This window comes from Acanthamoeba castellanii, assembly GCF_000313135.1.
Source record: "Acanthamoeba castellanii str. Neff unplaced genomic scaffold scf7180000084776, whole genome shotgun sequence".
Lineage (NCBI taxonomy): Eukaryota > Discosea > Longamoebia > Acanthamoebidae > Acanthamoeba > Acanthamoeba castellanii.
This window is the reverse complement of record NW_004457586.1, coordinates 82247-95972: the sequence shown is the minus strand read 5'-3', so window position 1 is coordinate 95972 and position 13726 is coordinate 82247. Positions and strand designations below refer to the sequence as shown.

Genomic DNA, 13726 nt, shown 5'->3' with positions numbered 1-13726 from the left:
ACGCCCCTCGCCTCACCCTCCATGTCGCCATCACCTCCGACCTTGCGCTCGGCGTTGCCCATCAGATCGGCGTCGCCGTCTCACTTGCCCTCAGGATCCCCGTCGTTGACGGTGTTCCCCACCGTCACCCCGCCCAGGCACGTCCACCCGTCCAAGGCCAGGCACCAAACACCTCCGCCCACGCGCTGCCCCCACTTGCCTGTGTGGCAAGTAGTAGCCCCGGAGCCGCCCCAAGACACCTACGCACACACTGGGTGTTTCGTTGATATTCTTTCCCATACTTTCCATGGCCCTCGGGTCGTTTCTCCCATAAAAAACACAGCCTAATCCGTTCGATCGAAATCAATGGCAAGCTCCGCCAGTATTCGAAGAATTCGTTAGCTCTGCCAAAGTTTTTTGGAGTTTCGGAAATGTGTGGCGTGACACGCAAAATCTGAGAGGCTGACGTGGCTACTTTTCCAGCTTCGGCGTGCGTGGCAGTGCCGTGTTCACGTAAACTTCTTGCATTCACGCTCTTCTTCCGATCGCCACAAAAGCCGCACCCGGCCACTCATCAATCACTCAGCAGTTCTCTACTACTCTCATCATCTTCAATCAGAATGGCTGATAAGCAAAAGGAGGACCATGGCGACATGAGCGAGGAGATCCTCAACATGAAGAAGAGGCCCAACAGATTGATGGTCGACGAGGCGACCAACGACGACAACTCGGTTGTGGCACTTCATCCGAAGAAGCTCGAGGAGCTGCAGCTGTTCAAGGGCGACACAGTGCTGCTCAAGGGCAAGCGTAGGAAGGACACAATCTGCATCGTTCTCTCGGACGAGACGTGCGAGGAGGGCAAGATCAGAATGAACAAGGTGGTGCGAAACAACCTGCGCGTGCGGCTGTCCGACATCGTGTCGGTGCACGCCTGCCCTGACGTCAAGTATGGCAAGCGCATCCACGTGCTCCCGCTGGAGGACACCATCGAGGGCCTCTCGGGCAACATCTTCGATCTCTTCCTCAAGCCCTACTTCCTCGAGGCCTACCGACCGGTGCGCAAGGGCGACACCTTCGTCGCGAGGGGTGGCATGAGGGCGGTAGAGTTCAAGGTCGTAGAGACCGACCCTGCCGAGTACTGCATCGTCGCGCCCGACACCGTCATCCACTGCGAGGGCGAGCCGATCAAGCGCGAAGATGAGGACAAGCTCGACGAGGTGGGCTACGACGACATCGGTGGCTGCAGGAAGCAGCTGGCGCTCATCAGAGAACTGGTGGAGCTGCCCCTGCGTCACCCGGCCCTCTTCAAGAGCATCGGCGTCAAGCCCCCCAAGGGCATCCTCATGTACGGTCCGCCCGGCAGCGGTAAGACCCTCATCGCTCGCGCCATTGCCAACGAGACTGGCGCCTTCTTCTTCGTCATCAACGGTCCCGAGATCATGTCGAAGCTCGCTGGCGAATCGGAGAGCAATCTCAGGAAGGCCTTCGAGGAGGCCGAGAAGAACGCCCCCGCCATCATCTTCATCGACGAGATCGACGCCATCGCGCCCAAGCGTGAGAAGACCAACGGCGAGGTGGAGCGCAGGATCGTCTCGCAGCTGCTCACCCTCATGGACGGCCTCAAGTCGAGGGCTCACATCATGGTCATCGGCGCCACCAACCGACCCAACAGTATCGACCCGGCCCTCAGGCGCTTCGGCCGCTTCGACAGGGAGATCGACATCGGTATCCCCGACCCCACTGGCCGACTCGAGGTGCTCGCCATCCACACCAAGAACATGAAGCTCGACGACAACGTCGACCTGGAGCAGGTCGCCAACGAGACCCACGGCTTCGTCGGAGCCGATCTTGCCCAGCTCTGCACGGAGGCGGCCCTCACGTGCATCCGCGAGAAGATGTACCTCATCGATCTCGAGGACGAGACCATCCCGGCCGAGGTGCTCGACTCGCTCAGCGTCACGATGGACCACTTCAGGTCGGCCCTCGGCGTGTGCAACCCCTCGGCCCTGCGCGAGACCGTCGTCGAGACGCCCAACACCACGTGGGAGGACATCGGTGGCCTCGAGAACGTCAAGCGCGAGCTCAAGGAGCTGGTGCAGTACCCCGTCGAGCACCCCGAGATGTACCACAAGTTCGGCATGGAGCCTTCCAAGGGCGTCCTCTCTTCGGCCCGCCCGGATGCGGTAAGACGCTGCTGGCCAAGGCCATCGCCAACGAGTGTCAGGCCAACTTCATCTCGATCAAGGGTCCCGAGCTGCTCACCATGTGGTTCGGTGAGTCCGAGTCGAACGTGCGCGACGTCTTCGACAAGGCCCGCCAGGCCGCGCCCTGCGTGCTCTTCTTCGACGAGCTGGACTCCATCGCCAAGGCTCGCGGTGGTTCCTCCGGCGACGCCGGTGGTGCCGGCGACCGCGTCATCAACCAGATCCTCACCGAGATGGATGGTATCGGCAAGAAGAAGAACGTCTTCGTCATCGGCGCCACCAACAGGCCCGACATCATCGATCCCGCCATCCTGCGTCCGGGTCGTCTCGACCAGCTGATCTACATCCCGCTGCCCGACCTCGGCTCTCGCATGGCCATCCTCAAGGCCGCTCTCAGGAAGTCGCCCGTCGCCAAGGACGTCAACCTCGACTTCCTCGCCCAGCACACGCACGGCTTCTCCGGTGCCGATCTGACCGAGATCTGCCAGCGGGCCGTCAAGCTGGCCATCCGCGAGTCCATCGACATCGTCTACCAGCGCAGGAGGGAGAAGGAGGAGAACGCCGAGAGCATGGAGACCGAGGTCGAGGAGGAGGAGGACCCCGTCCCCGAGATCACGCGAGCCCACTTCGAGGAGGCCATGAAGTTCGCCCGCCGCTCCGTCAGCGACAACGACATCAGGAAGTACGAGATGTTCGCCCAGACCCTCGTCCAGTCGCGTGGCATTGGCAACAACTTCAAGTTCCCCGAGCAGAGCCAGTTCTCCACGCCCGAGAACGACGAGGACCTCTACGGCAACTAAGTTGCAGACCACTGCTGTGCCGCACACGTCGTGGATGGAGAGAAAGAGAGTCTTGTACACAAAAGGGGAGAGAGCTGAGAGTAAAGTCATTCTTGTTCGAACTTACACTCCACTCTCGCGTTTGCACACAACAACACACTCTCGCGAGAGTGCTGGACGATCATGGGTCTCCGTTCTGCTGGCCAGCAGCCTCTCCACTCACTGGCACCTGTGCGTGCCCGTCCGTGAGGGTGTGCTGTTGGCCTTGCTGAGGCCTGACGCGCAAACCATGCACACACGTGTTTGCGCAACATTCTTCGCCCAATGCCGGAGAGTTCTATTTTTGGAACCAATGGCCAGCTAAATTAATTCGATAGTTCCGTCCAATGAACGAAGGTTCTATTTTTACCATCCAATCAAACGAGAATGTGGTGACCGTTGAAATTCCATATGCTGGCTTTTTGTCTGGTTCCCTCTCCGTCTTGTCCGCCCAATAAATAGGCCAACCGACAGCGCCATTCTCAACTTGAAGCCGAACAACCAACAACACACATTTCAAAAAGATGACTGAGTACAAGCTTGTCGTTGTCGGAGGCGGTGGTGTGGGTAAGTCGGCGCTCACCATCCAGCTGATCAACCATCACTTCATGGACGAGTACGATCCTACCATCGAAGATTCCTACCGCAAGCAGGTCGAAATCGACCAGGAGACCTGTCTCCTCGACATTCTCGATACCGCCGGCCAGGAGGAATTCAGGTGTGCTGCCACTTCTCTTGTTGTGTTCTCGCGCCCCCAACAGCTTTTTCACTGCAGCCGACTTACCGTTCCGTTTTCCATCTTTAGCGCTATGAGGGATCAGTACATGCGTACCGGCCAGGGCTTCCTCTGCGTCTACTCTATCACGAGTCGATCGTCGTTTGAGGAAATCTCTTCCTTCCGCGAGCAAATCCTCAGGGTAAAGGAGGAGGACAACGTGCCGATGGTTCTTGTCGGTAACAAGTGCGATCTCGAGGACTCGCGAGTGGTCGCCACCTCCGAGGGTGCCGATCTCGCCAAGTCGTTCGGCTGCAAGTTCCTCGAGTCGTCGGCCAAGTCGCGCATCAACGTCGAGGAGTCCTTCTTCGAGCTCGTCCGCGAGATCCGCAAGTCCATCGGCGGCGATTCCGACAGCGGCAAGGGCAAGGGTAAGGGAAACAAGGGCGGCAAGGGCAAGGGCATGAAGGGCAAGCTCAAGTTCTCTTCCAACCAGTGCTCCCTCTTCTAAGCCGACAGATTTTTCCACTTCCTCACTACCTGAGCGACTTCACACCCACCGAGGCATCGCTGTCTCTTGTATTTATTCATCCAACACAGCCTTGTACGATTCATCTACAAATGTTCGTACCGATCTGTACCATAAACGCAATCCAACCCCCATCTTGTCACCTGCTGCTTTCTTCGTGCCCAACGCCGGAGACACCTACACTTCTCCGGCAAAGTTACGTTTCATGCGTGGCTGCCGTCAACAGGGATCCTTCTCTTGAGGAGGCCCACAAAGGTTATCAGCTCGTAGTGCTCACCGCGGTAGGCTCCCCTCTCGCGCCACTTGTTCCTGCACTTGCCGTGGTAGACCCCGCCATTCGCGAACGTCGCCGTTCCTTCGCCTTCCGGCCTGTTGCCTGCCCTTAGCTACGTTGGTGATGCCGCCGGAGCAGGTGGCTCCTGGCCTCCCCAAGCTGGTCCAGCTAGAGAGTCTCTGGGACGTTGGCCTGGTGTCGTGGAAAGGCCGCTGGCAGAGGAACAGGTACGCCAGGCGTCATCCAGCGGCGCAAACTGCAGCGTACCCCAACCACACCTGGACACCACCGCCAGAAATTGCCGTGAATAAAAAACGTTGCCAGGACCGGGAATTGAACCCGGGTTGTTGGTACCACAAACCAATGTACTACCACTATACTATCCCAGCTTGTTGAATATTTGTCAGTTGCGCCTTATTTGATATCCGTGACTGTTTCTGAAAGGGCGTGGAGGAGATGAAGCGAACCTCTTGCCGTCCTTCCAGTCGCCGCAGTAGGTCCATCGACCAGGCCGTTTGTAGGTCCCCTTGCCGTACCTGCACAAGACATCACGAACGGGTGTAAGTGTAGCTGAGTTTAGTTGGTTGATTGTCGCTGGCGTGTACCGTGCGTTGCGGCACCATAACCCGTCGTACACGCTGCCATCACCGTAAAACATAACACCTGTCCACTTGCGTGGATTGGTAAAGGAGGAACAACACCACACGAAGTTACGGCAAGCAGGCACACACGCACCCTGGCCATGCATCATGTCGTGCGCCCATTGCCCGCAGTAGAGGTTACCGTTCAGAAAGCGGCAAGCACCGTAGCCCTCCCTACGGTAGTGGTACCCACTCACATAAGTGCCGTGCAAGTTGAACCCGACGTCGAGATCAAGGTAAAGAACCTGACGAACCTCTTCAGGTCTGTTGACCACTCGCCCTCGTAGCGCCACATGCCCTGCTCGGGCTCATCCCGGCGCGCCACCCAGCGCTCGGGCGGGAACCTCACCTTGGGCATGGCGTAGCACGTTGCCCCTTTGCGCGTGAGCTCCACCAAGTCCAACACCCTGCTCTAAAGCGCGATGAACGAAAGGGGGCGTTACGAACGAGGCGGAGCCTAACAGCTGGCCAAGAGTCGGTGCAGTGGATCGGAGTGTGCACCTTGTACGCCCACTCCCACGTCTGTTGGAACCGACGGATGAGCGTGTCCACTACCTTGGCCTGTGGTATGTGCAGGTGGTAATCTTGCCAGAGCTCGGCGTTGGTGCTGCTCTCGGGGGTATGGGACGCTGGCTTGCAGGGCCGGGAGTGGCCAAAGGTCTTGAGGTAGAAGGGGCGCCACAGTGCAGCATCATCGAACGTCAATCTGTGGAGCAGAGCCGACGTCACTCGCAGTGCCATTATGTCCGCAGCTTGCAGCCAGCCAAAGATTGAGATCAGCAACTCGGCGGGCATGCTGACCAAGGTTGGTCCTGTGGGCGTGTATCTATCCATCTGTGATCTTAGGTAGCAGTACGCAAAGCAAACGAGGGAGCTAAGCCAACTTCTCCAAAGACACTTTGTTGGGATAAAAACCGGGCAAAACAATGTTGGACGAAGTGGGATTCGAACCCACGCCTGGAGACCCAGACTACGACCTGAACGTAGCGCCTTAGACCAACTCGGCCATCCGTCCCTCCTTATTACGTTCAGCCGAGTGCAGCCATCCACGCGGGATACACTGAGCTTGAACGAGAAGTGTTGGGAGGAGGGTTGGCTAGAACTTCTCGACGTAAGGGCGGAGGTCGAGCTCCAGCGTCCCTGCGTGTGGGCAGAAGAAGCGGTGTTAGTGTTGGGGCTCATGAAGCATGAATGAGCACGAATGGGCGGCGCTGTTCGTACATGTGGTCTTGTGCTGGGTGTACAAATGCCAGTACTCCTCTGCGATGGCGTCGGAGCTGAGGAACGAGTCCAAAGCACGCCCTTCCTGTGCCTGTACAGGTTTCCAGGTGTGAGAGACCTGTTGTAACGGGAACGGCCTCAAGATCTAGTGTGGTGGTACCTTGATGCTTCGCTCCAGGTCCACCTGGCCATCGATGATGATGTGCGCCACATGAATTCCCTGAGGGCCAAACTCTCTTGCGGTTGACTGCGCCAGAGCACGCAAGGCAAACTTGCCCACGGCCTAAGAAGGAAACATTGAAGGTTCTGAGCACAAGGCGCTGGTACATCAGGATGCAAACGAAGGGTGGGAAGAGCACCAGTCCAGAGAACTTGGCGCCGCCGCGCAGGGAAGCCGTTGCGCCGGTGTAAAGGATGGTGCCGCTGCCCTTCTCCAGCATACCCGGCAAGACCTCTTGCGTGGCGAGGAACGCTCCAAAGCAGTTGGACTGTCACAATAGGTTTACACCATTAGCGCGACTCATACACGATCCACCACTCACGCAGCGGCAAAGAGCCTTACCTTCCACAGGTTGTCGAACTCAGTCGGGTCGATGTCCAGGATGCCACCATATTTGAACCCTCCCGCATTGTACACCAGCACGTCTGGAGCACCGAGCTCCTTGCGGATGGTCTCGAAGGCCTGCTTCACCGATGCGGGGTCCCTGGCGTCTGTGGGAATGCTCAACGTCTGTGCTCCCTGCTACACCAACGCCATTGGGGTGAGTGTGGTTGACGCCTGCAGTGGGGGGGGGGAAGGTACGCTGTGCTGCTTGATCTCGTTGGCCACCGCCTCAAGCTTTTCAGGCGATCTAGCCAACAGGGCGACGGCAAAGTTCTCCTTTGCAAATCTGTACGCAAAATCGATTTGGATGGCAAGATGTGAGCAGCTGATCGATGCGACAACAGGGTATTAGCGTAGAACGCTGTGCGTTGGCACCTCACTGCCACCGCACGGCCGATGCCAGGTCCGACGCCCAGGACTGCGATCACCTTCTTGCTGCTCATTGTGTGTCTATGGTGCGTTGTTGCTGCTGTTTGTTCTCTGTTGCTTGAAGAACTTCTGGCCGTGCTTTTGTGCGCCCCCCCCCCCCAAATCACGCCGCAACTCGAACGGCGATACACCAAAATCGCGGTCGGCGTCAAGGGGGGCAGCAAGGTCAACGTCAACGTTTGTATTGAAGGGGGTTATCGCCGCCGCTCACTCGCCAGGGAAGAGGCGGGCAAGGAGGTAGGCCAGCAGGTCCGTGATGGTGATAATGCCAGCGGCGTGGCCTATCCTATCGGCTATGTACACCCTGTAGCGACACGAACGAAAGTAGGTAAGCCCGCGGCTCGATCTCGGTCCTCGCGCAAGTGTGGCGGTGAGTGGTACCGATGAACATGATTGTCGATCATCCGCCTTATGATCTCCGGCAACAGAGAACCGGGCAGGCACCAAATCGTAGGACGTGAAGCCTTTGTGTGAAAGAAAAGCCCCTGTAAGCCACCACCGCTGCAGTGCTGGCCATGGATGGAATTGCGGTTTGAACGTACCAATCCTCGACGCTCGAGGTACTGCGTTACCGGCAGCCAGAGATCAATGAAGTCTGTAGGAGTGATGCCCTGGGAGTTCAAGGGCCAAGCCGTCGTTAACGATCGTTCTGGTGCAAGGCCAATGGGGTGTTGCAAGGTACCCGCAGGTCGCTGACAGAAATGTGACCCACGAACTTGTTGTTGGCCGGGTCTATGATGGCCATGCCGCTGAATTTGTGCTGCAGGCACTTGCTCAGCGCCTCAATAGCCCTGGTTTGGTCACCAGATTGGCACAGATTAGTATCGCGTGCAGTGTGCGGGGGTGGCCTTTGATGGGTACCGGGTTGTTGGTGGCACAGAAACGACGTTCGTGTTCATGAGCTGGTACGCTTCGATGGTGTTGAGGTCGATGGGGAACTGCGCCGCGTACTTGTCCAAAAATCGAAGCATATCAAACTGGCTGAAGGAACGGTGTCAGACAGGAACGTCGCCTCTGGCATGCAAACTGCCCGCGTCCCACCCCAAAGGCTAGAATGTGTCACCTTATAACGTGCAGCAGCTTGGATGAATCGAACCGGCTGTCGTCAACCACGACGACACGATGAGCGATGTTGACCATGGCCAAGAGTACATCGCCCACCCTGGTGTCCAACGTGACAGGCCGCATCTGGTCGCGCTGCGCCAGACCTGAGCACGAACGTCAGTGTACGCCCACGTAGGCCCATCACCGTGAAGCGAGGAGGCAGCGTACTGGCGACGGAAAGCACTTGTCGCTGGAAGAAGCTGTTCTTGACCGACTCTACGTCGTCGCCGTGAAGGGAGAACAGTGCGGCCGCCAGGTCCTGCACGTCCACCTGAATAGCAGAGACAGCGATCTGAGCCACCATGCACGAGTGCCACTTCACGATCTGCACATTGTACCTGAGTGTAGCCTCGTTCGGGCTGCTCAACCCAGACGGGGGCTGAATGTATACGCTCCTTTGCCATGGCCTGTTGAGAATGAAGTCCATCGAGTAAGACAATGACCACACTTAGTTCACTGCTCACCGAGAGAGAGAGAGAGAACCTCAAGTACGGTCTCGATGGTGGTGTGCGCCTGGAAATAGATGACGTCGCGTCCTCCAGGCGATACGCCCAGAGCCAGCAGGAGGTCGCGCACCTTCATGTCATGAAAGAGCTGCTCCCTCGTCAGGCGGTGCGGGCCGGGCGCGGCCGGACCCACCAACGTCGGATCGTAAAGAGGCTGAGCCGCGGCTCTCCCCACCTCCGGGTGCGTAGGGTGGGGGTACCTCTCCGTGCTCATCGGTTCCATCTTTCTATTGAATTAATTGAATGGTTGAATTGATCTGTGGGTTTGCTTTCTGTCTCTCTCGTGCTCGTCCAAGACGAAAGATAGGGGGTCATGCCACCAAGGTTTCCCACGAGCAAGATGTGTGGGAAAGGTGGGCTAGTGGAGACGGAAATCCAAACGAAGGTGCCGCCAACAAAGCGCGAAAAACCCGCTACAAAAAATACAGAGAAATTAAAGAAGAAAATCAAAGTGGTGCAGCGAGACTGGAAGTGGTGTGGGTATCTCTCTTACTCTTCCATCTCCTTCTCGCCTTGCTCTTCTTCTTCGCCTCCAATCTCCTCGATTGGCTTCCTTCGCTGTGCTGGTGCCTTGGTGGTCTCCTCCTCCTTCTCGCCCGCTTCCTCCTCTTCGTTGGCCTCCTCGTTGCTCTCCGATTTGGAATCATCATCGTCGTCGCTGTCATCCTCACTGTCGCTGGACTCGCCATCCTTCTTCTCTCCAATCATGGCCAGGTCCTGCACACGTCAGCACGACCAGCGCGATTCAGTTAGCGAATGCAGCAACGCTGGCGCTTTGCCGTGTAGTGAGGTGAGAGCAACGTGCCATCTCTACGTAGGGCTTGCCCTCTTCGACGTTTTCGATGTCAAGGCTACCAGGGTTCTCTGCCAGCGTCTGTTCCAGCTTGGCATTGGCCGCTGCGAGCATCGGCAAGAAGGAGCGTGCCTGTGCCAGCACTGAGCGCGCGTGGGACAGTCAGCCAAACACGAACGAGAGCGGCTGCACGCCAAACAAAGAATATCATACATGCACTCGGTGGGAGTCGGGAGATCTGTGGTGGCTTCGGGTTTACTCTGTCCTTTCCATCAGCAACGAAGAGCTTCGATTCTGGAAGAAGATCGGATTGTAAGGAACAGAAGATTGAAAAATCGCGGAAAATCCTCCATTCACCTACCTTCGTCTCCACTGCAGAACAAAAGTTCTTTTGAAGTGGGTCCGTTGTTGCCACCTTCCATTTGTGTTCGTGTGGTTGGGGGTTTGATGATTTCGTTGTTGAATTTAATATTTTTCCGTTCTTTCTCCGCAACAGCTGCCCGGCAGGAAAAAAGTGGCAGCCCCCAGGCAGCGAATTCGTCCCTTCGATCTTTCATCTGCCATCTACACTGAGATATAAGAACATGGAAAAGAGGAAGTTCGAAAGCAACACCACAGGTATAAGGGCTTACGTTCAACGGTGCTTTAGGATGTGCATATCTCTGCAGTTGCTCAATTTTTCTCCATTCTAGATTCCAAGGCATTGGTGGTGAAAAGACCTAAGACTGATGAAATCAAGGGACGAGAGCTTATAGCCGCGGTATGGCGCCTCTCCCTCAGCATTTCTTGCCGGCCTGAGCTTGTAAATCTAAAGCTCCCCCCCCCCATTATGCGGTGTCTGGCAATGCTGCACAGGGCGTTCCCCGCACATCTAGCCTCATCGCCCCCATTGTGGTGTTGGAGGGCCACCAAGCCGAGGTGTACACCTGCAAGTTCGACCCCTCGGGCAAGTCTCTTGCTTCGGCTGGTTTCGACAAGAGGATTTGTACGTAGGCGACCTCTTGCGGTCTCTGCCCTTTTGCAGTATGTTGTTGGGCAACCTTTAGTGTCCTGTGGCGGCCTTCACGCTCGTGCCAGCCATTGCCTTTCCTCAACGCCATTAGCTGACCGTCGCCCTGTACGGTGGTCCTACTGTCATAGTCCTGTGGCAGGTCCAGGAGGAATGCGCCAACTACCATGTCTTCGATGGTCACAAGAACGCCGTCCAGGAGATCCACTGGAGCACTGATGGAGAGTGCGTGTTGCTTCTGTTTGCTCTTCTGTCCACCTCCGTTCACGTGGTTTCTTCTTCACTCGTTGAACTTACCTGTTTGCATCCCAGGCGGCTGTTCTCTGCCTCGGCGGACAAGACTGTGATGGCGTGGGACACCGTGGTGGGCGTGCGAGTAAAGAAGCTCAACGAACACACGTCGTTCGTCAACAGCTGTTGTCCGTCGAAGAAGGGCAACCTGCTCGTGAGTGGCTCGGACGACAAGGCCGTCAAGGTACCGCCCGCCATACAGAATTGTCTCAACCCTCGTCCCACAGCGTGGTCATGGACTTGGCCGTGCTCGCTTTAACGCTTTAGACTGATCGTCACTTTCTCGACGCCTTCCCACCGCACGCGTAGCTTTGGGACCTGCGTAGGAAGAGGAGCGCACAGACCTTCAACCACAAATACCAGGTCACCTCTGTCGCCATCTCGCACAACAACGACCAGGTCTATTTCGGCGGCATCGACGGCACAGTCCACGTAAGTACCTCACCTACAAAGACACACGAGTCTCCAGGGATACCGCGCTCTGACATCTTCTGTGCAGGTGTGGGATCTTCGCAGGGACGATCTGGCGTTCAGCGTCAACTCGCACAAGGACATCATCACCTCGATACAGCTAAGCCCCGATGGCAACTTCCTGCTTTCGAACGCCATGGTAGGCTTCAAACCATCACCCGACGATCAACGATGTAATAGCTGCTTCTAACCGCTTTCCCTCCCTATTGCGCAGGACAACTCGTTGCACGTGCATGACATGCGCCCCTACATTCCCGGCGACAACCGCCTCACCAAGGTGTTCACAGGAGCTGTGGTACGCCTCTCCACGTCACGTTTGCCTTTGGCACCTATCACGTGGTTGTTCTCACTCACTCATTCCTCTCCCCATCGCCTCTTGCATTCAGCACGGATTCGACCAAAATCTGCTGAAGGTGAACTGGTCGCCTGATGGCAGCAGAGTGTCTGCTGGTTCTGCTGACAGGTTCGTTGGCACCAAAGCCTCCCTTTCCGCTCCGCCTCTTACCGCGTGCGTGTCGTGTGCGCAGACTTGTGTATATTTGGGACAGCGTGACAAGGCAGGTGATCTACAAGCTTCCAGGACACACAGGTGTGTACTACACAGCTCTCTCTCTTCTCTCTCTCCTCTCCCCCCTCTTTCCCTCCCATTGCGCCCTTTGCCCTCACCATAATCGACCGTTTGTTTTCTCGCCCTCTTCAGGAACCGTGAACGAAGTCGCGTTCCACCCCGACGAGCCTATCATCGCCTCCTGCAGCTCGGACAAGAAGATCTACCTCGGCGAAATCGAACCCTGAAGAGCGTGAGGCTCACAGTGCGCACGAGGAAAGCAAACTGTTGCGTCGGCCAACTTCATCACGTTGCGCGTGTGTGTGCGACAAGACAACGCGATCGCTTGCGCGTTCTCCTCCGCAGCCGTCTCACCGGGGGGGAGGGCAATAAATTGCTTCTGCAAGGCCGCGACAGAAACGGAGAAGAACACGCGATGGCACGTCTCGGCTCTTGTGTGTTGTTGCTGGTGGTCTTCATCGTAGGCATGGAGGCGACGATGAGCGCTGCCGCGGCACCGTTCCTCGCACCGGTGGTAAAGCCGGGAGACACTGTTGGCTTCATCTCTCCAGGTAAGGACCCTCGGGGGGGGGCAAGAGCCACGAGATTAAGCGCCTCTCACGATTCTTGGCTTGTCATCTATGACGATTCGGATTGGTTGAATTGGCAGCGAGTCCCATCTATTACACATCTTGGACGCCGAAGACCTATCCGGAGCACATCAACCAGACGGTCTCTCCGCTGGGCCTCAAGTCCAAGTTTGCCCCGCACTGCTTCGAAGAGTACGGCTACTTGGCCGGGACTGACCAACGTACGTACACATCCCTCCTTCTCTCTTTCTCTCTTTTCGCCTTGTCTTCGTCTTCGTCTTCCCCCCCCCCAACCACGAAGCCAACCGACGCCACTGCAGAGCGAGCCGACGACGTGATGGCGATGTTCAAAGACCCGAGCGTGAAGATGATCGTTGCCAACCGAGGAGGCTGGGGCTGCAACCGCTTCATCGACATGGTACGGAGCCCGGGCTCGACACACTGATTGGGCTAGGTGGTGGGCGCGGTCGGGTTCTAAAGGGAAGAAAAATGTGCACAGCTGGACTACGAAGTGATTGCACGCAACCCCAAGGTGATCATGGGCTACAGCGACCTCACGGGTCTTCTCAACGCCATTCACACCAAGACCGGCCTCGTGACCTTCCACGGGTACACACTGGCCTTTGCTCTTGCCACTGCGCCACTGTGTGCCACGCCCAACCGAGCCACGCGTGTGCATCTATCGTTGCATTGCGTTGCGTTGTGCTGTGTTGTGCTGTGTGGTGCCATGGTACAGGCCGATGGGACTGGATCAGTGGTGGAGCAAGGGTGACGGTGTGTCGGGCAAGGTCGTTCACCAAATGGTGCAGCAGGCCGCCCCGCTTCGTCTCACCAATACCGACAACGTGCCCATCCGAACCATCACCTCCGGTACCGTAGCTCTCCTCATAGATAGACCGATTACCACCCGACAGCCGTGGCTGACCGATCCCCACCACAGGCCGTGCGCGAGGAAAGTTGGTGGGAGGCAACCTGTCCGTGTTCAGTGCCATGATCGGGTC

At 57.2% G+C, this 13726-nt stretch overlaps 7 protein-coding genes and 1 pseudogene across 7 annotated transcripts in view; 4 read left to right on the top strand and 4 right to left on the bottom strand.

Moving 5' to 3' along the window:
• Nucleotides 1-599: 599 nt before the first annotated feature.
• ACA1_277760 lies at nucleotides 600-2983 on the top strand (annotated as a pseudogene).
• Nucleotides 2984-3525: 542 nt separating this feature from the next.
• Nucleotides 3526-4227, top strand: ACA1_277750 (Raslike protein 1, putative; the record flags this gene model as incomplete). Its single annotated transcript, XM_004344539.1, has 2 exons — nucleotides 3526-3719; nucleotides 3807-4227. The coding sequence occupies 2 exons, from the start codon at nucleotides 3526-3528 to the stop codon at nucleotides 4225-4227; spliced, it is 615 nt and encodes a 204-aa protein (XP_004344589.1).
• A 404-nt stretch (nucleotides 4228-4631) lies between these two features.
• On the bottom strand, nucleotides 4632-5901 carry ACA1_277740 (MORN repeat-containing protein; the record flags this gene model as incomplete). The annotated part of the gene is made up of 6 exons (XM_004344538.1): nucleotides 4632-4797; nucleotides 4987-5055; nucleotides 5125-5182; nucleotides 5255-5334; nucleotides 5406-5572; nucleotides 5662-5901. 6 exons carry the CDS (start codon nucleotides 5899-5901, stop codon nucleotides 4632-4634), a joined length of 780 nt encoding a protein of 259 aa, XP_004344588.1.
• Nucleotides 5902-6256: 355 nt separating this feature from the next.
• Nucleotides 6257-7428, bottom strand: ACA1_277730 (shortchain dehydrogenase/reductase (SDR) family protein; the record flags this gene model as incomplete). Its single annotated transcript, XM_004344537.1, has 7 exons — nucleotides 6257-6300; nucleotides 6382-6472; nucleotides 6542-6628; nucleotides 6741-6869; nucleotides 6944-7120; nucleotides 7184-7219; nucleotides 7366-7428. The coding sequence occupies 7 exons, from the start codon at nucleotides 7426-7428 to the stop codon at nucleotides 6257-6259; spliced, it is 627 nt and encodes a 208-aa protein (XP_004344587.1).
• Nucleotides 7429-7621: 193 nt separating this feature from the next.
• Nucleotides 7622-9247, bottom strand: ACA1_277720 (CBS domain containing protein; the record flags this gene model as incomplete). Its single annotated transcript, XM_004344536.1, is given in 9 exon segments — nucleotides 7622-7718; nucleotides 7796-7878; nucleotides 7957-8025; nucleotides 8097-8205; nucleotides 8276-8395; nucleotides 8478-8622; nucleotides 8687-8843; nucleotides 8857-8925; nucleotides 9011-9247. The coding sequence occupies 9 exon segments, from the start codon at nucleotides 9245-9247 to the stop codon at nucleotides 7622-7624; spliced, it is 1086 nt and encodes a 361-aa protein (XP_004344586.1).
• A 266-nt stretch (nucleotides 9248-9513) lies between these two features.
• Nucleotides 9514-10239, bottom strand: ACA1_277710 (uncharacterized protein; the record flags this gene model as incomplete). Its single annotated transcript, XM_004344535.1, has 4 exons — nucleotides 9514-9741; nucleotides 9839-9960; nucleotides 10031-10111; nucleotides 10179-10239. The coding sequence occupies 4 exons, from the start codon at nucleotides 10237-10239 to the stop codon at nucleotides 9514-9516; spliced, it is 492 nt and encodes a 163-aa protein (XP_004344585.1).
• Nucleotides 10240-10401: 162 nt separating this feature from the next.
• Nucleotides 10402-12383, top strand: ACA1_277700 (WD repeat domain 57 (U5 snRNP specific), putative; the record flags this gene model as incomplete). The annotated part of the gene is made up of 11 exons (XM_004344534.1): nucleotides 10402-10435; nucleotides 10510-10577; nucleotides 10673-10802; nucleotides 10958-11051; nucleotides 11139-11301; nucleotides 11427-11549; nucleotides 11617-11727; nucleotides 11803-11883; nucleotides 11975-12051; nucleotides 12116-12177; nucleotides 12289-12383. 11 exons carry the CDS (start codon nucleotides 10402-10404, stop codon nucleotides 12381-12383), a joined length of 1038 nt encoding a protein of 345 aa, XP_004344584.1.
• A 239-nt stretch (nucleotides 12384-12622) lies between these two features.
• Nucleotides 12623-13726, top strand: part of ACA1_277590 (muramoyltetrapeptide carboxypeptidase) — a gene marked incomplete at both ends in the record, with an annotated part of 1750 nt that continues 646 nt past the window's right edge. The window contains 6 exons of the mRNA XM_004344533.1: nucleotides 12623-12707; nucleotides 12806-12946; nucleotides 13046-13143; nucleotides 13225-13334; nucleotides 13462-13595; nucleotides 13666-13723. Coding sequence (XP_004344583.1) covers nucleotides 12623-12707; nucleotides 12806-12946; nucleotides 13046-13143; nucleotides 13225-13334; nucleotides 13462-13595; nucleotides 13666-13723 — 626 coding nt within the window. The remainder of the gene's footprint in view (nucleotides 12708-12805; nucleotides 12947-13045; nucleotides 13144-13224; nucleotides 13335-13461; nucleotides 13596-13665; nucleotides 13724-13726) is intronic.